The sequence below is a fragment of the Peromyscus eremicus genome, chromosome 13, assembly GCF_949786415.1.
Source record: "Peromyscus eremicus chromosome 13, PerEre_H2_v1, whole genome shotgun sequence".
Lineage (NCBI taxonomy): Eukaryota > Metazoa > Chordata > Mammalia > Rodentia > Cricetidae > Peromyscus > Peromyscus eremicus.
In genome coordinates this window covers 18,463,313-18,486,929 of record NC_081429.1, presented here as the reverse complement: position 1 = coordinate 18,486,929, position 23,617 = coordinate 18,463,313, and the positions used below count along the sequence as shown (strand labels likewise).

Genomic DNA, 23,617 nt, shown 5'->3' with positions numbered 1-23,617 from the left:
TTACCTAGTTGTTATGTCTTCTTTCTTTGATATATTCTTACGTTTTGTAGAGTACTTTTTTTTTTTAATACCATCCTTATTAAAAATACATGTGAGATAGTTTTTTTTTTTTTGGGAACTTAAGTGTCTGGAAACAAACAAGCAAAACACTCCCAAAAAACCAAACCTGTAACTCTTTCAGTTTAATTGAAGTCTTGAGTACAGAGTTCTACTCTAGAAATACAGTTATTCAGGATTTGATGACACTGCTCTGGTGCTTTATTATAGCACTTTTAAGAAGTTTGAGGCATTCTTAATTCATTCCTTTGTGTGAATCTAAATTTTGTTGGAAGCCTGGATAATCTTCTTCATAGCTAGAATTGTGAAATTGTATGATGATTTGCATGGTGATAAGTCTGTTTTGATCATCTGTGCTAGACATGTGGATGAACCCTTTCAGTTCGGAACATTTAATAGGTTTTTAAAAGTTCCTCCAGTTCTACAAGTATGAACTTTTATGTAATCTCAGATTTATCAGCAATATGTCTCTGTTCTTAGTGCCAGAATTCAAATGCTGTGTTCTACTCCCAAATACCCCAGCCCTGGACTTGACTCTAGCCTGAGAACAGCAGTCTTGTGCCATTGTGGACTAGGAGCAAGGTCCATGTAGAAAGTGATGGAGAGGTGGTTGAGGGTTAAAGTGGTACTTAGCAGACTTTGAATAGTCCTGTTTTTATCCTCTGTTAGACACATGTGAGCCAGTTCAGACTTCTGAATATTGGTTTGGGTTCAGTTTTCTTAGTGTAAGTTCTAGAAATATACCTGCCTTTTTTGATGAATTAAATGGGATTTGACAGCTGATACTAATGAGTATGATGAATAATAATGAAAGTTATATTTCTAGGTATTTGCAATAACAGCAATGTCTCAAATTATGTTCAAATTATATTATGTACAAAACCACCAATTTAGCTACTGTATTGTAGTGGTGTTCTGGTTACCATGGTGTTTTGCTTATAATGTGAAGGAAAGATTAAAGCTTAGGTAAACGATCTTATGAAAATGAATTCATGTTCTTGTTTTCTACTCTTCTGGTAACTATGCATTGAGTAGTTTTGAAATCCGGAGTTAACTATGACAGAATTATAAAGCAGCAATCATAGCTTTTTGCATTTGTCCATTTTCAAGCAGGCTCTTTTGGCAGGGATGAGGTTGAGTGGTACAGTGTTTGTGTAGTATACACAGCTCCTGGGTTAAACCTTCCACACTGAAAAAAAGAAGTATTCGAGAGAGCTTTGCTTGTACAACTTGATCAGTATTTTCATTCATTCAGAAATACTTAAGTACAAGTAAGGACAAGGACTGAAAGCACCTATCTCCACATCCTCAGAAGAGCATTGGACAGTTTAGCTTGCCTAATTGATGAAAGTCCTGGAGAAATTAGGAATAGTAGGAACATGCCATAAACAACAAAGGCTGTATCCAACAAATAGCCAACATTATACGAAACGGGAAAAAACTTTTTCTCTAAGATCCGTAATGAGAAGAATTTCACTCTCGCCACTCTCCTGGAGAATGTTGATGCTTTAACCAGAGCAGTAAGACATAACACAGATGGACAAAAATAGAGAAAGAAGTCAGGTTATCTTTATTCATAGACAGTATGATTCTATACTTAAAGGACCCTTTAGACTCCACCAGAAAACTCCTAGATCTAGTAAACCTTTTCAGTAAAGTTGCAGGATACAAAATCTACATCCAAAAGTTAGTGACTTTCTTATATACTAATAACAAACTCTTGAAGAAAGAAATTGAGGAAATATTCTTTAAAAGTATTCAGGAATAAACCTAACCAAAGGAGCGAAAGACTTCTAAAATGAAAACTTGAAGACACTGAAAAAAGAAACTAAAGAAGATACTAGAAAATGGCAAAATCTTCCATGCTTCTGGATTTGAAATATTATTGTTATGAAGATGGTTGTATTATTGAAATTAATATACAGATTTAATACAATCACCATTAAAATTCCATTGAAATTCTTTATGGAACTGGGAAACATAATCCAAAGGTTCAAATCAACCATATAAAACTAGTAATAGCCAATGACTTCCTAAGGAGAAAGAACACAGCTGGAGGTGTTCTAATACCTGACCTCAAAATTCTACTACCCACCTATAGTGTCAAGACCTGGAAATACTTTCAGAAAAATAAGATATGTAAACCAATGGGACAGAACAGAGGATCCTGAAATAAACCGGCCCAGCTCTGAACGTGTAATGTTCAACAAACAAATAAAGTTAAGATCCACCTCTTTGCACTGTTAAAAAAAAAAATCAATTCAAAGTGGATCAAGAGCCTTAATGAAAAACCTGAAACTTCTAGAAGGAAATGGGGAATACACTTAAAGGTAGATAGGAACCTTCTGAACAGGAAATAACCCCCAAAATTAACAAATGAGACTACACACAATTAAAAGTGTCAGCTGAATGTACAGGATCTTACAAAATAGGATAAAGTCTTTGCCAGCTGTACTTCACATAAGAGCCAATATCTAGAATTTATGAAGAACTGCAAAAATTAAATAGTCCTTCTAAGATGAAAGGAAATGAATTAATGAAACAGTTCTCAGAAGAAACACAAACAGCCAATAAATATTTACAGAAATGTTCAGTGTCCCTAGCCATCAGGGAAATGCAAACGAAAATAACTTGGAGATTCTGTCTCATCCCAGTGAGAAGAGCTGTCATCAAAAGTGATGATAATAAATCATGGTGAAGATGTGTGGAAAGAGGAGCCTTGTTCACGACTGATGGGCCTATACTAGTGTGGCCTTTATGGAAGTCAGTATGGAGGCTTTCCAGAGAAATAAAACCAGGTCTACCATACGACCTGGCCATACCACTTCTGAGCATGCACTCTTGGGACTCCATCCTAGCGCAGAGATACTTGTGCATTTATATTTCCTGCTGCTTTAGTCGTCATAACAAGGACACGAAACCAACTTAGATGCCCATTAGTAGATGATTGGATAATAAAAATATGAATACACAGTGGAAATTTGCATAGCTGTAAAGAAAAATGAAATTGTGCAATTTGCAGGTGTAATACATGGATCTGGAGATTCTTTTAAGCAAATTGACCCAAATATAGAAAGACAAAGACTGCATGTTCTGTCTCATATAAATTTCAGCTTTTAACACACGCACGCACGCACGCACGCATGCACGCACGCATGCACATACACACGAAAGAGAGAGACAGACAGATAGGGGAGAGGAGTATGGGCAAAGATTGAGAAATTAGATCAAGAGAGGACAGTTTTTCTGAGGGAGGAGAGGACAATGGGGTCCATGTGATATGAAGGCATAAAGGAGATGGAAGATGAAGGAGTGTGGGGGGTGTGGGGGTAGGAGAATCAACCAAAACAAATTTTCTTGAAAATATCATAATGCAACAGTACACTGTGCTAATTTAAAGAGTAAGTAATAAAAAGCATAGATAGTCAAAGGGATAAACCTCTATGCAGTCATTAATCAAAACTAATTGTCTACATGTTGGTATGTATTTCAGTCTGTTTTTGTATGTGTGCATGTTAATTTAAACATACATATTACACTGTAAAAGTGTGTATATTCATATTTTTACTTTTCTGATACTCCAGTTTTTAATGGCCATATAATACTGATTTTTATGACTATACTGTAATTTGTATATTTAGGTTTTCCACCATCTACACACTCTATTAAGCTTAAGAGAAATAAAAGCATGAACTAAAACTGTTAAGGAATCTATGTACTTTGGTGTCCTGTAATGTAATTGAAACAGGCTTGTTAGAAGGTAGATGGTTTCTGAAATACTGTTTTAAGTTACTAGTAGCCTTTGTTAGTTTGTATTATTTTAAACGTAACTTATAAATCATTCTTTAACTTTGGTATGGCTACTTTAGAATACTGTACACTAGAAATACGCTATCTCTGTCATTTTCTGAGCACTGAGCCAAATGTCTTTGTTTGCAGCTGGGCTCCAAATGCAGAGAACTCAAAGACATTCACTTTGGCCAGTGCTACAAGATCTCAGATGAGGGCATGATTGTCATAGCTAAGGGCTGCCTGAAGTTACAGAGAATATACATGCAGGAGAACAAACTGGTAAGTGCTGTTCACATTCATGCTGTCAGCTTGGTACCCTTTGAGTCCCTTGTATTTTGTTTACAGATTGTCTTCTGGTTGTCAAGTGGCAAATCCTACTCATTGAAAAGCAGAGATCTCCTCCAAACTGTTTTCTAGTGTGGTCATCTAAGCGAATAGATTCTTGTATGTGGTGCTGGGTTGTTAAATATTCTTCACTTAATGTGCTCTTTGTGTCTTTAAAGAATTTCGACAGTGAATTAAACCCAGGTAAACTGGAATAGATAAAACTTGTTAGCAAAACCTGTTCATCGTTGGAGTTTCTGTGGTCCCTCTAGGAATTATAATTCTAGACTAAGAATATTTTAATGCTCATTATATAATACATTATGTATAAATTATAATACATTTATAAATAAAATTTTTTACTTAGAATGGTGAAAAGATAGGACCTAGTAAATTTGGGCAAATAATCTTCATAATTACATAAGTTCTATATTTTAAGTACATGTATGTGTGTCTCACAATGTATTAACGCACTACTCAATTTTCTTTATTGAGATGTAATTACATAAGATTCATTGGTTTTTATTATATCCATAAGCTGTGCAGTCATCACCAATATCTAATTGTACAACATTTCTTTATCAGATCAAACCCTGATCATTAGCCATCGCTCCCTGTTTTTTTTCTAGCACTTGATAACTGCAATTTATTTCCTGTTTTTTATAAATTATCCTATTTTATATGTTTTGTAGTATGTGATCCTTTGTGTCTTTTTTTAGGTTCATCCATACTGTAGCTTGTATCCAAATTTCAGTCCTATTTATGGCTGAATGAAATGCAAAGCCATTTAATTTTAACTGATAGGGATATCATATCAGTTACCAGAAGATGTTATCACTGGGGAGGAACTAGTGGGGACTTCCAGTGTTAAATAATGTATTTATAAAAAAGACTTGTTTTTAAATTTGCATCTCAAAATGTAGACATTTTTGTTGCTATTTTCAGTTTTTAAAATTCTAAAATTTTTAAGAATTTTGAGATTATAATATAATTACATTTTCCCTTTTCTTTCCTCTATCCAGACCCTCCTGTCCCCACTCTCCTTCAGATTCATAGCCTTTTTTCTCTAAGTGTTATTGCTTACATCTATATTCCTAAATAGAACTTGTTCAGTTTGTATAGTTCTTTGTATGTGTGTTTTCAGGGCTGACCACTTGATACTGGCTATCCAGTCAGTGTGCTCTTCCCTGGGGAAGACAAGACTACTTCTCTCACTCCCGGCTTTCCTCAGTTGTCTGTGGTTCTTTGTGTAGGGTTGAAGCCTTGTAGGTCTCCCCAGTTTGGCATGTCTTTTGGTGTCGTCATTGTTTAGCTCATGTTTGGGGGTCACGTTGGTAAGACTGTCTGGGTGTAATCTCACAGCAGTTTGGGGGTCACATTGGTAAGACTGGGTGTAATCTCACAGCAGTTTGGGGGTCACATTGGTAAGACTGTCTGGGTGTAATCTCACAGCAGTTTGGGGGTCACGTTGGTAAGACTGTCTGGGTGTAATCTCACAGCAGTTTGGGGGTCACATTGGTAAGACTGTCTGGGTGTAATCTCTCAGCAGTTTGGGGGTCACATTGGTAAGACTGTATGGGTGTAATCTCTCAGCAGTTTGGGGGTCACATTGGTAAGACTGTATGGGTGTAGTCTCACAGCAGTTTGGGGGTCACGTTGGTAAGACTGTATGGGTGTAGTCTCACAGCAAGCTCCTTGGTCCTCTGGCTCTCACAATCTTTCTGCCTCCTATTCTGCAATGTTCCCCGAGCATTAGGTGAGAGAATGTTTTATAGATGTCTCTATTGGGACTGGGGTTCACAATTGCCTTTTGATTGTTGGGGTTTTATGTAGTGGTTTCTATTTATTGCAAGAAGTTTGTAGTGGTATTTGCTCTGCCCATGACCTTGGGCTGTATGGCCCAAAGGAGGCCGTGCTTCTTGACCTTGTACGTGACCTCTTATAAGGCGTTGAAGGGTCACATGCCCCTTCTTCCTGCTCCTGCCTGCGAAGTGGATTCACTCCTGGTCAGATCAGAGGATGACTTCAGCTTTCAACTTCATTCTGTATTCGTGAGTGTATTTCCTCAATTTATATCTTAATAAATTCTGTTACCCATTTAATAAACTCACGTGGATTGATCCTAATAGAAGTTTCCTTGATGAAGAGTGCAGATCACTTATCTGTGGGTCTAAGGACAAATGTTTATAGATTGTTGTTAGGGATTTTGCTGGTTTAGTAAATTAGTGGTTGTAGGCTTTCCTCAGTAACGATGATTTCACTTGTAGTGAGTATTTAGGTAGATTTCCAGTACCAGACATGGTTGGTCTTCCTCTTATTGATCAGATTTTAATGGGGCTACCACTGAGGTATTTGTGCCACTACTGGACCCTTAGGGTTATCATGCTGAGCTGGTGGTTGATGTGGTTCATAGGTGTCATAAGTGGGTAGAACTGTTGGTTGCCTCCTTCCTTTGGAAGCTTTCTCAGTGCTTTCTGGTACATGAATGCTAGTCCTCAAGAGGACCCATTCATTTTTAAAATGCCTCACATGTATGGACTTCAGTTGTGGAAGGGTTTGAAGCATCACCTCTTCTATTGAGATGACACTATTTAAAAGTTATTTTAAAATAGAAGCACTGTGAACTAAATTAAGTGCTTTTATTACCTCAAAATACGCTTTTCCCTTGAAAATACGCGATAAAAAGTACCTCACAGTTCTTTTTAAAGCTAATATAAATATAACCACTTGAGGGTGTCTGAGTTTATAGAGTTAGGTTTTCTGTGTTAGATAGACTGATGTTTTGTTTCTCACTTGTGTTGTGACCCAGCAGAAATTATTGAAGGCCATTAGACCTCATTTAATGTTAATGGTGTTATATTGATATTTGTCTTTCAGGTTATAGTTGAAGATTAAATGGCGTAATAAATACTCTCAAATTTCTTAATGCAATTTCTGACCCATAAGATACACTAGAAGCCTAAGGTAGTTCACATTTGATCACAAGTGATTTATTCAGCGTTCGTTTTCATGGTACACAACATAATTAAAGATCATTAACCCTGTCTCACACATTCTCTAGTCTTTACTGGGATAGTTGTTGATTTGACGAACACTTGTCTTCTTGTTCGTAAGCACAGAGAAACACTTCTGTTGCCGCCAGAGGAGGTAGCTAGTGGCCTTGCACAGGAGGCGCTATTCATGGGGGAGGTTATGCTTCAGTTTCTTGCTTTTTTGGTCCATGTTGTATTACATTGAAAATGTGACATATACTTAAATCCGAAGGAAATAAGGTCTGGGTTTAGTTTTTATTTCATGGAGGATTTAAAGTGTTGTGATAAACCTTAAAGAGAAGCCAATGTAATTCTCAGTGAGGTTCTTAAAAGGAAATTCAGAACACATTGAGCTCTGTTGGACAGTTGAATCATGGATAACTAACTTCCCACAGGACTTACATGTATTTATGTGAAATATGTAAGTAGTCAACTGTTTTTGTTTTGACAAGTATTATTGGTCTTTGCTAATTACATTAGCTACTGATAGAGGAACTTAAGAAAGAACACTATGCCAGAAAGGATGCTATAGAGTTTGACTTGTGCTTTGATCAGTATTCAAATGAACTCTGTTATTCTGCTCTCTTAATAAATTGAATCTTCTCCAAAAGACTTGGAGCTGCTGCGTAGTCGGGAATGGCCGCAGTTGATTGCACACATCTTTCATGTTAAGCCTTGGCCTTTAGATGGCAGCATTGTCTTGGTATATATTTCACCGACGGAGCTTTTCCATCCTTGATGCAGCTATAAAGATGTAAGACTTAGTTTCTGCTGATGTGAGGCTTCATTTAAAATTTTTGTCTTTCAGGTGGCATTAATGGGGACATTTCTTTTTTGTGTCTTATGATACTAATTGCATGAAGAATGCTATAAGTTGAATTGCCTTTGTATGTGAAGCAGAGAGAGGCTTGAATATTCTTATACTCAAGTAGGGTGGGGTGATGGGAAGAAGGAAGGGATGCAAAATACAAAAGAGTGGTAGATCTGTGCCCATCACATAGACATTGTCAATAGTCTGTTATATTTTCTGATGCTTTTTGAAGTAATAAAGCAAGGCAGCTTCAGTATCTGTCGCTTTGCATTTTTGTTCTCCCATTTTCTCTTTCCAAAGGGAGCTATAATAATAACCTTCTAAAAAGTAATTTAACGGCCATGTGAATAACATGGTGTTTACTTGTCTTCACATGGAATTTATATCTCTTGTGATGTGGTTAAGTATCTCCTCTCACAGTGTATGTTCAGACTGTACTTGGTATTTAGTTTAATTGTTGAGGTCTACCCACAAAAACTATGTAATTCTTTTTTTGGTTTTTTGAGACAGGATTTCTCTGTTTAGTTTTGGTGCCTGTCCTGGATATCGCTCTGTAGACCAGGCTGGCCTTGAACTCGGATCTCCCTGGCTCTGCCTCCCGAGTGCTGGAATGTACCACTGCCGCCTGGCCTAGTAATTCATTACTTTTAACTCCTACTTATCTGTCATATGTCTCCTGCTTATACGTTCTTAACTGAAGGCACTTACATTGTGCCTGGCATTTTGTTGTCCTAGGCAATATTGCGGTAAAGTCTGTGTGTAAGTCTACTGTGCTTACGTGAAAGGATTTCTGTATGTATAGTCCAAGGTACTAAGACAAGTTCAGGTTCAATTTATTTCTACTAAATGCTAGATCACTCTCATTAACTGAAGTGGTTTAGATGTGCTTCGTGCTAATGGCTTGTCATTTCTTTTGAAGGTAGGGAGTATCTAGTCACCTTTTTGCCCTTCCTTTCCAAGTGTAGACATAAAACAGAGATTCAGTAAATATTGGTTTAGTGATATATAGGTGACTTCTGAACTGAACAGGCTATATTAAAATGGATTTCTTTAAATACTTTGGGATTGTACTTTTAAAAAGAAGATATGTTTGAACAAGTAAATAATAGCTTTATAGTTTAAAGATGCAGAATCAACAGTTTTAGGATTTTTAAATAAAACAAATAAGTAAATTTCTTTTAATGTAGTTCCCATACCAATGATGTAATTTTTGGGTGCTATTTTTTGATCAGCCAAGTTGGTCAGTGAAGTTGGGGAGTACTCAGGCAACATATGTAGTTCTAACCAAATAGACTGTAGAATTCTTGTTAGAATTATGCTGGCTTGTGTGTTTTGTTATTAAATTGGCTTTATTTTGTTGAAATAGTATTTGAAAGGTGAATATAATTAAAAGTAGAAATTATTTAGCAGGATAATATCAATCTACTTCTATGTTCTTTACTAGGTCTTGTCATTCTCTTTTCAATTTATTGATATCTTTCTCTTTTTTTAAAGGATTTATTTATTTATTATGTACATAGAAGAGGGTGCCAGATCTTATTACAGATGATTGTGAGCCAGCATGTGGGTGTATCTTTGAGGTACCAGCTATCTTATCAACATGAATGCATTTAGTCTATCATTTTAAATGCATAGGAAAAGAAGAATGAATATGTGTATATTTCTACCTACCCTGTGTGCCAGTGTGTATGTAGGGCAGGCAGTGGCTTGGATAATATCTAAATAACTTTTCTTGGTAGTGCATTAATTTTTTTACCCTGCAGATTCACTTGCCTAATTATATTTGTTTAGTAATATTAAAATTGGTTGATAAACTCCAGGAACTCATCAGCTAATGATGGGAAATGCCCATATGCTAGCAGAACCTCAGAGGAATTTAGCTTAGTGTTAGAAGCTCTGATAGAGATAGCCCAGCTTGGAAAATTCAGGGTGGACTATGCTCAAAATAGGATGCTATAAATGCTATTTTTATATTCTTTTTCTAAAATAATTTTTGTGTCAAATTTTAGCTTCCTCTCATGAGTTTAACATCTCCAGTTAAGGAAGTGATTCCTGGTTGTTGGGGGTCTCCACTTGTCTCTTCCTGGTTTTTGATGTGTAATTTAAACATTTTTACATTCTCAGGGTTGCATATTTTCAGAAATTAGAAAGATATGAGCAAATTGAATTATCTCTCAGATACAAGAGTGAAAGTGCTGTCTCGGCTTTGTGCTCGATGCTGGCACCAGGAGATAGTGTGTTAAAGCATCACATCATTAGGCTTGGCAAATAGAGATTTATAAGGCTGGGTGCCAGAGGGATGCTGGGAGTACATTCAGCTGTCATTTCTGAGTACTTGTTTCCCACCCCGCAGCCTGCCAGTCAGCAAATGGGAGGTGTTATTTGATCTGGGTGGAAGTTTGGATAGTGTTTTTCTTTATTCACAGTAATGAGGTGCTAAGGTTTTGAGGTTATCGGAGACTTAATTTAATTTCTTATTTTAGTGATTAGGCTTAGATGAAAGAATTGGAGAAATAATTTTTCCCCTTTTCTTTTTTCCATCCTTTCCCCCTCTTTTCTTTCCTTTAAACTTACCTCTCTGAATGTAGTTTACAAACTATATTTTAATATGGTTTACAGATTCATCATTTACAGCTTTTCCACTATTTTATTATCATTATTTAAAAGATGCACAGTTGTGAACACTCTCTGACACTTGGGCTTTTGACAAACCTGGTCTTCTGCCGAAAGCTGTACAAGTTATGTTCTGGTGTAAACGTGTGGGTGGTGCTGTTGCTGTGGGTGCCGCAAATTTACCTACTCATGTTATGAAGGTTGTCTACCTTGCTCTTTTTTGAAATCTTTGCTTTTTAAAATAAAAAATACTTTGTTGTAGTGAATTTACAAATAAAGTCATCATACATTTAGGTTTAGGCAGCTATTCAAACAAACACTGTCCCAGTCCAAAATTAGAAATTCTCCACAAAATAGTTGCAAACTAAGGTCAGGAACACATTAGGAATGTCGTGCATTATAACCAGGTGGGCTTCATCCTGGAGAGGCAAGATTGGGTCAACATATGTGAGTTAATAAATGGAATATACTGTTTAAGTAAACTTTCACAAAGCTATCGGATCAATACTAAAAAGCATCTGAACTCAGCATGCTTTTGTCAAAAAAGTCCTCCAGATATTAGGAATAGAAGGAACAGACCTCCAGATAACAACAGTTGTATACAACAGACTGTTTACAACAAATCCTTAGCCAGCATTATATTAGAGACAAACAATAGCATTTCCTCTAAAATCAGGAGTGAGACAAGGATGCCCATGGTTCCCTCTTATTCACTGTAGTGTTTGAAGTATTACCTATAGCAATTAGACAAGCAAACTAAATAAGAGAGGTAAACATAGGAAAGGAAAAAGTCACAGTCAGGATTTGCATATGACATGAATTTGTACTTGAGACATTAATAAAACTTACTGGAAAGCTCTTAGATCTAATGAACACATGAAGTTGTAGGGTAGAGACTCTATATAAAAAAGTAGTAGCCTGGGCTGGAGAGATGGCTCAGAGGTTAAGAGCACTGTCTGTTCTTCCAAAGGTCCTGAGTTCAATTCCCAGCAACCACATGGTAGCTCACAACCATCTGTAATGAGATCTGGTGCCCTCTTCCGGCCTGCAGGGATACATGCAGGCAGAGCACTGTATGCATAATAAATAAATCTTTAAAAAAAAAAAAAAAGTAGTAGCCTTCATTTATATTAACAATGCACTCTTAGAGAAATAAATTAGAGAAACTGCCTCATTTATAATAGCTTAAAAACAACAATAACAACAATACAACCAAAGAACAGACCGACGACCACACACCCAGGAATACATCTACAACAACAGGAAACAGAACAGACCGACGACACACCTAGGAATACACCTACAACTACAGGAAACAGAACAGACCAACGACACACCTAGGAATACATCTACAACAACAGGAAACAGAACAGACCGACGACACACCTAGGAATACGCCTACAACAACAGGAAACAGAACAGACCGACGACCACACACCTAGGAATACACCTACAACTACAGGAAACAGAACAGACCGACAACCACACACTAGGAATACATCTACAACAACAGGAAACAGAACAGACCGACGACCACACACCTAGGAATACACCTACAACTATAGGAAACAGAACAGACCGACGACCACACACCTAGGAATACACCTACAACTATAGGAAACAGAACAGACCGACGACCACACACCTAGGAATACACCCAGCCAAAGAAAAGAAAGATCTCTGTGATGAAGACTTGAAGACTGAAGAAAGAAGTGAGAGACTATACTGGAGGATGAAAAGACCTCCCATTGCTCCTAGACGAACAGAATTAATAGTGTAAAAATAGCTCTACTACCAAAATTATTTACAGATTTAATGAAACACATAAGCCTTAGTCAGGGCCACTATTGCTGTGATGAAACACCATGACAAAAACAACCTGGGGAAGAAAGGGTTTCTTTTCCACATCACAGTTCATCATGAAAGGGAGTCAGGACAGGTACTCAGGCAGGGCAGGAACCTGGAGGCAGGAGCTGATGCAGAGGCCATGGAGGGGTGCTGCTTACTGGCTTGCTCAGCCTGCAGCCCAGTCTTCTGGAGGCATGTCCACAGTTGGGGTTCCCTTCTTTCAGATAATTCTTGCATGTGTCAAGTTGACATAAAATTAGCTACCAGAACATATTAGAGTTCTGACGTTGTATTTCACAGATCTAGATTTAAAAAAAAAAAAAATCCAAGAATTTAATGGACTCATAAAGGCCACAAATAGCCAAAGCAATCTTAAGAAGTAAGAACAGTTACACCACAGAGCTATCGTGGTAAAAAACAGCCCAGTGCTGGCATAAAAAACAGACAGGGAGACCAGTGGAACAGAGAAGACGATCTGGAAACAAACCATCAAAGTTATTGACACCTTACTTTTGATAAAGATGGAAAACCATGCAGTGGGAAAAAAGGATGGCTTATTCAAGAAATGGTGCTAGCAAAATTAGATACCTACCTGCAGAAAAATGAAACTGTATTTCACCTTTGTACAAATATGAATTCAAAGTGGATCAAAGAGTTTAAAACCCTAAACACTGAAATTAACTAGACAAAAACATAGGGAGCACTCTCAAAGACATCGGGGTAGGCAAGAACTTTCTGAGCGGAGCTGAGAAGCACAGCGGCCGGCCCAGGTACCAGTGGATGGGACTCCGTGCCATGAAAGCATTTCTGCACAGCCAAGGAGTCAGCAGAGGCGGCCCACTGAGTGGGGCGAGTCTTTGCTAGCTGAGAATCAAAGAAATTAAATACCATGGAAGTAAGCTGCCAATCCACAAATGAGCTGATGAATTGCAGTTTTCAAAAGAGGAACACAAAAGGCCAGTGACTATTTTTAAAAATGTTCAATTTCTCTAGTCATTGGGGAAACTCACATTATAACTATGCTGAGATACCACCTTATCTGAGTCAGAATATTCTTCCAAATATTTGAAAGAAATTAAAAAATATTTTTAGATTTATTATTACTACTATTTTTGGTGTGTATGTGTGAGAGAGAGAGAGAGAGCGAGAGCGAGAGAGAGAGAGAGAGAGAGAGAGAGTGTTTTGCCAGGTGTCTGTCTTTAACCAAGTATGTGCATATTTTGCCCACATGTGTATCTGTAACCAAACACGTGCCTGGTGTGTGAGAAGGCCAGTACAGCACACTGATACCCTGGATTTAGAGTGAAAGATGATTGTAAGCCTCCATGTAGGTGCTGGGAATTGAACCTGGGTCCTGTGGCAGCGTGGCCACACCTTCACTGCTGTGCCCTCTCTAGCCCCATTCCTTATAATTTAAAAACTCTATTATGATTTCCTCCCCCTTATTTACTCTAATAGGTTTGTAGAATCAATTATTTGGGAATGAACGACCCAAACAACACATAAACAGATAGTTTGTGTAGCATAATGTTTGATTCTTTTTTCCTTCCTTCCTTCCTTCCTTCCTTCCTTCCTCCCTCCCTCCCTTCCCCCCTTCCCTCCCCTCCCCCTCCTTTACCTTCCCTCCCCTCTCCCCTCCTTTCTTTCTTTTTTGATTGTAAAGTGACATTTGGATAACTTGAGGGGAAAATTCTTGAGAAATTATTGATTCTGGTTCACTGTACTGTTTCTCCTTTAATTAATTGAGTTACCTGGTGAAGTGAGAGTCTTTCCATAGCATTTTTATAGTTAGTCCAAGTGTATGAGTCATCTTTTTCATATTTTAAGATCCAGTGAAAATGATCACATTTTACTAATGCACTTTGAGTTACACTTATGTACTATGTACACTAGTTCTCATTTACTAATGTACTAATGAGTTATAATGTTTTTAGAATGTTTATAAGAGTTTAATAATGCTAATTGTTGATAGTATAAAAATGAGTGTTTTCCATGTAGTCCTCTATAGTAATAAATAACTTAGTTTCTTGGGTGCGTTTTCCTAATTTCTTCAGTTAACTTTTTAGACCTGGGTACCTTCCCTTTCTATAAATTCATGTGTCTTTCACCATTGTAGACAGTAACTTTTCCCATTTATCAGAATCAACTTAAAAGTACTTCAGTGCTCATCCTCCCATCCCAGGATTCTTCATTGTGTATGTATAATGTTAATTATTCATTTGTGTTCATTATAGTACTATTCTACATTGACAGTGAATTTGCTTGTTTATTATTGGTCATGCACTTCTTCCCACTTTTTTAAAGTTAAGAAAATCTATTTCTTCATCAAGAAGAAAAGAGATGGTGTTTTGACTTTGTGCGACTTTAGAAGATCTTTAAAGTTCCTACACTTCCCTTTAGTGCATACCTTATAATGACCTGTCTATTTGTGTGTGTGTGTGTGTGTGTGTGTGTGTGTGTGTGTGTGTGTGTTTGTGTGCGCGTGCGCGCATGCATGCGTGACTGTTAGAGGAGAGAGAAATTTATATTTAAGAACTTGTAAAATATGTTAATGGAAGTTGAGGAATTACCAGTAAAATGTTATCAAAATGATGATTTTCCTTACTGCTCATTTTTAAAGAAATGATTGTTAGTAATGTCTTAAAGAAGCCTTTACTCAAAGCATTCTTTAAATAAGACTGCTGGAATTTATTTTCAGCCCTCATCTAGTCGCACACCAAAACAGTATGAGAGTGTGTACTTTAACGGTCAGATCGGTTTCCTCTTGTGAATAGATGCATTGTTTTAGAAGGTGGTTCTGTTCTTAGGCCATGAAGGCAATATGCGTTAAAACCCTAAAAATTGGGTGATTTTGTTTGCTACTAATGTGCTGTTTGACGGCTGTCTTAAGTTCACTTAAGGGTTTGAAACTTTCCTTTACGGTTTAGAGTTGAAATACAATACATTGTATCCTTTGCTTTGTCCTGGAAAGGGATTTAAACAAACTTTCTTTTGCACTTGTTGAATATGTATTTCATAGTAAACACCATGAAGTTTGCAGCAGTTAAGAAGATGAAGAATCAAAGATAAAAGATACACATTCAAGAAGGCTTGGTCTCACAGTGGCGCATAATCCTTTCTGCTGTCTGTCACTGGTACCCTAGCCCTGTACCTACCAGAACAAAAGAAACTGAATTGAAAATTGTGGGAGCCGGGGCCCATTCTGTTGGCAGCATATCGCATGGCCCATAGGCCTTGTCAGGTCTCAGTTTGATGCTCTTTATTCTCCCTGACAGATGTGAGGTAGGGTCTGTGAGGGGGAAGTCATTACTAGAGAGAGGGCAGTGTCAGATCAAAAGTAACCAGTGATCAAACAAGGTAAGGCTGGGGAAAATAAGCTCTCGCCCTGGCCTCAACACCTGCCTGATCACTGAAGGGAATAGTCCTTCCGCATCAGGGCGAGTTGATTTTCTTTGATGTACAGTGAATTACAAGTCAGAGTAGAAGCTTAGCTGTAGTACATAAGATCTTTACTCCGAGTTCTTGGGCAGTTTGGGTGTTTCAGTTTTTTATTTCTATTACCTCAATGTGTGTAGAAGTCATTCTCTGTTGAACAACACGGTAAAGCTGTAGCTGCTCACTTGGTTGTCACTGGATGCTCAGTGATAGATAGCACTGTTAAATAAGTCTCAATACAGTGTGGTCGGACTCTGCACATCGCCAAACTCTCCATTTCTGAAGTACCTAATTGTAATTTTAGTTAAATCATTTCTGTAATTTTAATGGTGGACATAAAGTAATGCACTAGTGACGTTTGGCACCCAGTAGATCCCCTCACAGTGGAGCTTGGAGCGCTGCTTCCCTCTGGGATTTAAAACACAAGTGCATCTAAGAACTCACGTCTTAGTTTAGAATAACCAGCCCCATCATGGCAGTTGTGAGTGTATAGAGTTCTTATCAGTGGGGTTTCTGTGTATGTTCTAACTTTGCCATTGCCCACTCACCCGCAGCCCAGGCGTTTGCCTACCTCTGTGCAGCAAACGCGCATGAAGCAGGTTCCAAGCATCCCAGTTAAGTGTGTCCTCTTCGGGCCCTCCATCTTCAGACTGTGATAGAAATCTTCTGTCCTGTATCTCGGGCCTCTGGATGCCTGTGTCATTTAGTCATCAAGTCATGGCAGGGAATTTGTTTGAAATTGCTTATTTTTTAAGACAGGAGAATAGTCTCAGTGCCTCATTACCTTAAAAAGTAACATTGGCCTAGTAATTTGTTGTTTGAAGTTATGTGTTTGGTTTTGACATATTTAGATAGCAAATTCTTTACATATGTAGAAATAAAAACAAAAATTATTATCTTCTCATTAATTGATGTTTGGTTGTTAAGTATAAATTTGTTATCTACTTCAAAATTAGATACTGAATTCATTGATATTTTCTGTCTGATTTATATAAAAATTGCTTATAAAATAACTGTGTTTAGGTCTAGTTTGACTTAGAGGGACATATATTGAGTTAGATGTATTCCAATTTTAAAAATTTTATAGGTGTAAATGGCATGCAAATGAAGCACGTGTCAGTGTGTAAACGTTATGGATGTAGCTCGTTGACTGCAGCTCTCCATATCCTCTCATGCGTTGCCCTTTGCTCACTCCACATGAGGGGTGAGAGCCAGCCACGACCACTAGTGTTCCATGTTTTCTTACATCTGACTGTCTACCAGGATAATAAACGTTGATTGTTTTTCTTGTGTGTGATCAGAAGTTTAAGATCATTAATGATTGGTAAATGTGATGTTTTAGTGGGTATGTCAGTATTTAAGAAGGTTAAAATTTAATAAATTAAGGAAAGCATGCTTTTGGAGTTTAATTTGAGAATGATTCAAACCTAACTTTTAGTGTACTCTTTAATGTATTCTTGTGCCGCTGTTCAGATGTTTAGGTTGAGATTGTCTGTCCCTTGAGTTTTTCATCTTCCATTTGTAGATTGTGTGTACAGATTTTGTAATGAGGCCTTTGTTCTATTGTTTTGATTTCCTGCAACTCTAGCAATGTCTGTGACTTAATGTCCAGCTTAGAAAAGTTATATTCTTTCAGGATGTACATTAGCTGATCAGCAGTCTAACCAATTGCTAGTGTAGCATGGGGGTAACTAAATTCAAACTTACCAAATTAATTTTGTGAAAGTTTACCCACTAGTTTATATTGTTACCAGTAACTGAATAAACATAGCCAATATCATTTTTCATAAATATAAATTAATTTTATTAATTTCCTTTAGTAAACAGGTCTTCAGAGAGAAAAATGAAAAAGTACTGTAAATATTTAGGTCTTCTTCCAATTTTAAAACCACCCATTTTCAGAAAAATTAGTATTTTTTTCTATCTTAGTTAACTAAATTGATCAATACTAGTCTAATACACAGTTTTGGTGAAATAAAACCTAACAAAAGCACAGTCATTTACTGCATAATGATGTTTAGTCAACAGCTGATCACATGCCTTCCAGTGATCCAGTAAGACTGCATAGCCTTGTGATGTCATAGGATTTGTGAATACCCATTGTGGAAACGGTACAGCAAACGTCAGAGTGGATAGCAAACTTATATAGACCTGGATGGTACAGGTCCGTCAGTCAAGCTGTGGTGTGATGTGTTTGAAACTGCTACTCATTTTGTAGTAGACTTTTTATAGTCAGATGGAGTACATTTTAAAATAAAGGTAGAAGTATTAGTAAGAAGGTGAATCAGCACCATAGTCACTTGTTACCCAGTACTCTGTTATGCTTACTCTGTCATTTTAGGTGCGTATTATGTGCATTATTATATCAACCCAGAGAAGTGATGCCAACACTTCATTTGCTATATTTAGGTCTTCAAGTACTGTTACCTATGGAATATACCCCCATATGTATGTATGTGTGCTGGTTGTTTATGTTCCCCTAGACATATCCTGGTGAGATTTGGTTTTCTTAGTGTAGATCAACCAATGGGACAATTTAATGGGCAAAAGTTATTTTGTAGTTTAACAGCATTCATTGATTTGTAATCATTGATTTTTGATATTTGGAAGAACAGATCCTAAGAATAGGTTGAAAATTAGTGAGTGGTGTGATATTTTGTGCCCTAAAAACTATGTATTCAAAACTTGGAAGTAAATTGATGCCTATTATAGACTTGATAATCCTGTAAAACAGATGGTCTTTTGCTCCTTTATGGTCATTAGGTCTATGAATAAATTAACTTTTCTAAGTCTAATCTCCTATTGTTAACTAACTTATAAGCATTTGTTGAGTGTTAACCACAGTGAGATAACTGGTTTCAGATCCTTTGCATAGATGTCCACAGCCCACCTTACTGCAATGCTAAGTCATAGGGGTAATTTCATTCTTGTATGTCCCTGTCAAGTGTCTGGTGGAGAGGACCGTTTTTGCAGACACTCTGTAAAGGCTTTGTAGCATCTTTAGATACTTATAGCACTTCTTAGGCATTCCATAGATAATGGGACTGAAGGATTAAATACAGTAAATTGAGTTTTGGTATTACTTACTGGTTGGTGTTACCTTTATTTTTAGAATTCTGTCATCCATTATGTCCTATAAATTTCTCTCTTATGGGAACACCTAAGTAGAAACTAGATTTCTCCCCCCCACCCCCCCGGAGCTGAGGACTGAACCCAGGGCCTTGTGCTTGCTAGGCAAGCGCTCTACCACTGAGCTAAATCCCCAACCCCGAAACTAGATTTCTAAAGCAATTGATTTCCTTTATTACAGTAATACTACTAATTTTGTGAAGAGATAAAGAGTTCTTTTTGCCTTTTTTCTTTGGTATTTTAGAATCCACAAAAACCCACGATAATCCATTTAGGAAAAAAAAAAGAAGTAATTTACATAAACATGGTAGTCACATATTAAATGATCTGTATAGTTTTTCCTTTAGATAATTACCCATAGAGATGTTGATAATTTTGAATACACCTGGAGTTAAAAATATATTTATACATATATTTGGAACAATACAATATATTGAGAAATAAAAGAAAGAGGCCTAAATAACTTGTTCCCATAAAAATAAATATGGATAGCCAAAAATGTTCTTATAGTATAGAAAAGTAGAATGTGAATTAAAATGCTTTTTTACCAATTTCCCTGGTTATTATTTTCAGAAAACTTTTAATGCACATGCTAAGATATCTGTGTCTCTTTAAAATTATACTAAATATTCCAATATTGATACACACTTTGGTTCTTCTTCTTTTTTTGTGATAACAAATTTCGGCCATAAGCTCCATTGCTTTCTATCAGATTATATTTTGTGTGCCCTTTCTTTGTTAACTTGATCATTTTTGATAAAGACAATATTGTCTTTTGTATAGCCCATCTTTCAACTGTGTTTCCAGTATTTTTTTAATTATTAGTGACATTTCTTGCCGTAGTTTTTGAAACTATCAAGTAGTTTCAACATGTGGAGGCAAGGATAAAATGAAGAAATGAGAGGAGATGACTCACAAGAGCACTGGCTGCTCTTCCAGAGGCCCTGGGTTCAATTCCCAGCACCCACAGGCAGCGCACAGCAGTCTGTAACTCCAGTTCCAGAGGATCCGACACCTTCACACATACAAATGTGCACATAAAATAAAAGTAATGAAATATTGTTTAAAATGAAGAAATGATGAAAAATGCTTCTAAAATTCTTGGTGCTGTGTGTCTCACCACCACAGGGAGTATATGTTCTTGTGGCTGTTTTATTTATTTATTTCTTCTTCGTCATTGTCTTCCTCCTCCTCTTCCTACTCTTCCTCCCTTCCCTCTGTCTCCTCCCCCCTCTCCCTTTATCTCCCCCTCCATCTGTCTCTCCATTTTCATGTGTCTCCCCTCTCCCTGTGTCTCCCCTCTTCTGTCTCTCCCCTTCCCCCATCTCTCCCCGTCTCATCCCCCATCTCCCCCATTCCCTCTGTCTCCTCCCCTGCCCTTCTTTTAGCTCACCTCCCATCCTCTTTCTTCTTTCCTACCTCCTCCCATTTCTCTTCTTTTTTTTTTTTGAGACAGGGTGTTAGTGTGTGCCCTAGGCTGTCCTTGAACCGACAGAGATCTACCTGCCTTTGCCTCCCTAGTGCTGGGATTAAAGCATGTGATGCAAAGCCTGGCTTATATCTTCTCATGAGAAGTACCTGTCAAATACTTTGTCCCTTTTTAAGTTGGGTATTTTGGTTACTGTTGTTGAGTCGTAGGAATGCACTATACATTCTATTCTTCATATGAACTTTTTTCCAGGTACATTCTTTGTAAGTATTTCCCCCACCCTGTGGGTTGTCTCTTCATTCTAATTGTGTTCTTTGATACTCAGAAGTGTTGAACTTTGTATAGTCTTAATATATCTCTCCTTTACTTCTGTTATCACATCCCGTTAATTGATACTAAATCCAATAGTCTGACATTTTTGCAAACTTCATTTATTGCTTCCTCCCCTCCCCTATTCTCTCTCCTTCTCTGTGCTGGGGTTGAACATGGAGGCTTGTACATTGTTTTCAATGTTTATCTTTCTGGTTGTTCATTGTTATTGTTTAGAAATGCACCAGATTATTATGTGGTAGTTTAATGTCTTACAATGTTGCTAACATCATTTATTTTAGCAGCTGTGTGTGTGTGTGTGTGTGTGTGTGAGAGAGAGAGAGAGAGAGAGAGAGAGAGAGAGAGAGAGAGAGAGAGAGAGAGAAGAGAGAAGAGAGAATTCTTTACTCCTCTTCCTTTCGTCTTTTCCTTCTGTATCTCCTCCTCTTTTGTCTTTTCTCCTCCCCTCCTCTTCCCATCCACTCCACTCTTCTCTGTCTCTCCCTCCTCCTCTGCTGGCTACTGCAGCCAGGGCCTCATGTTGGTTCGCCCAGGCACTGGACCACTAAGAGTGTTCTAATTCTAAGATGACAACAGAAACATATTTTCCCTTTCCAAGTAGGATGTTCTCTATTTCTTTTCTGCCCTCTGTGTGCTAGTGAGGACTTTGCTAGTACTATTCTTGATATAAGTGCGTGAGCTGAAATTAGTGTGCTCTGTCTTACGTTAGGGGGAAGGTTTTTGGTCTTTGGTCATTGAAAACGATGACAGCTGTGGGCCTTCTATATCATAATTATTTGTTGGTGTATTCATTTTTTTGTGTCAGTGTCTTTATATAATTCAAGCTGGCATTGAACTAGTATGTAGCAAAGGATAGCTTCACACTTGTAGTTTTCCTTCCTTCACCTCTTTTTGGAGTGCTGAATTACTGCTAGGTGCCATTAGCCCATTGTCCTTGGTTGTTCCCAGCAGCACTGTTGAGATGCGGTGCACATAGCATGCATTTCCTAGCTACAAAGTGACAAGTGCTTTATTGATACTAGTCTCTTTCTTCCACAGGAGACTTAGGCATAATGACTTTTTAATATCTCTGGTGACAGTAACGCCACCGACAGGGCACTAGGTAACTCCCTATCCTGCTTGAGCACATTCATCAAGCGGTTGTTGGAGAAATCCTAAGTGACTTCGGAATTAGGGAAGTAATGGATTACCACTTCTGTCTGGCGACATCAGTACTTTGCTATGTTTTGGAAGATTTTGTGGTTCACAATTGTAATTCCATTATTACAATAATAGTTCTCTAATGTGAGAAACACAATGTAGTTATCTTTTATAAAACCTTGATAGTATTTACACAAAGATAATTATGTTATTGTTCAAATCAAATTTTTTTTGAAATTTTATATTTTTAAAACATTTCTTTTTGTATTTACTTTTTAAAAAGTTAAATTGGTATAAAACTTTGCACTTTTCTATTTTTTAATCTTAACACATTTCTACTAATGGGTCCATATATTGCTCCCTTGTTTTTATTTTCTGAAATGTAATATGGTAGTCTCTTCTCTGGAATTAACATGAGTTTGGGTGTAGTCAGCTGCTTGTACACTTAGGTTGCATCTTTTATGTTTTGTGGATTGTTGTTTTATTTGTACATATATTATTATAATTTTATGTAATTTTTGTACATATTTTAGTGTATTTGTTGGAGAGAGTCTCAGAAAGGGACTGCTAGCTCCTAGAGTGCAAGCTTCTATAATTTTGATATATAGTGTCAGGTTCCCCCCTTGAAGAATGATACTATCAGAGGCAGGTGGATCTCTGTGAGTTCAAGACCAGCCTGGTCTACAGAGTGAGTTCCAGGACAGCCAGGGCTATACAGGAAACTCTGTCTCAAAAAATCAACAGCACAAAACTAAAGAATAATGCTGTTTTGCATTCCCATAAGCCAAAAGTAGTTGTTTCCTACACCGCTGTCAGTGTACTATTAAACTCTTCAATTCCTGCTATTTCAATAGGTGAGAAATGGTGTCTGAACTAGTTGTAATTGGCCTTCTGTTATGAGTTGGACATGTTACTGTATGTTTAAAGCCATTTGAATTCTTCTGTGTCTCTTCAGCCTTGGCCCACTTTCCTATGGAGTTCCTAATATTTTCTTCAGTATTTTATTTTTAATTCGTTATATAGACTAGTTTCTTGTGAGTGATAAGAATTGTCATTTTTTTTTTCTTGCCTACTTTGTCATTTACTTTTAGCTTTTGCCTATGGCAACATTTTTTAATTTTTTTTGATTTTTTTTTTTTTTTCGGTGGTGGTGTTTCAAAATTTTACGTACATTTATCTCTTTTTCCTGTTTTTATTTTTTAATTTGGAAAGGCAGAGGCAGAGAAGATCTTTTGAATGAACATGAACCCCCGCCCAGTAATTACAGTTGTAACTTAAATTTCACAGCTTGATGTATGGCAGGGACAGTGTAGATGAAGTCACAGGGCAGCTTCCAACACTGTTGTTCTGTATCTGTAAGTCTGTTTCTTCTTCTAACACTCTCTAAAGACAGTGCCAGGCAGCCCAGGAGGAACTAAAGCTCTTCCATGAAGCAGGCTGACTTGCTAACTTGCCACAGTTCCCAGCTGCCATTTCTAAACTGGAGAAAGATCCGATGTTCTTTTAAATGGGATCTTTTAGACTTGGGCAGCACTGATTTGCTCAGGACCTGGGCAGAAGCCACTTTATTTAAGTATCTTAAAGTTGTGCATATAGGTCTAACTATTGTTTTGTGATACTTTGTTTCTTTCCATCTTGGCGTTTTAATATTTTTACACGTTCAGTAATTAGAATTTT

General features: G+C 37.3%; 1 protein-coding gene across 1 annotated transcript in view; it reads left to right on the top strand.

Annotated features, from left to right (window-relative positions):
• Fbxl17 (F-box and leucine rich repeat protein 17) overlaps window positions 1–23,617 on the top strand; it is a 449,538-nt gene that overhangs the window by 28,050 nt on the left and 397,871 nt on the right. The window contains exon 4 of the mRNA XM_059277888.1: window positions 3,997–4,128. Coding sequence (XP_059133871.1) covers window positions 3,997–4,128 — 132 coding nt within the window. The remainder of the gene's footprint in view (window positions 1–3,996; window positions 4,129–23,617) is intronic.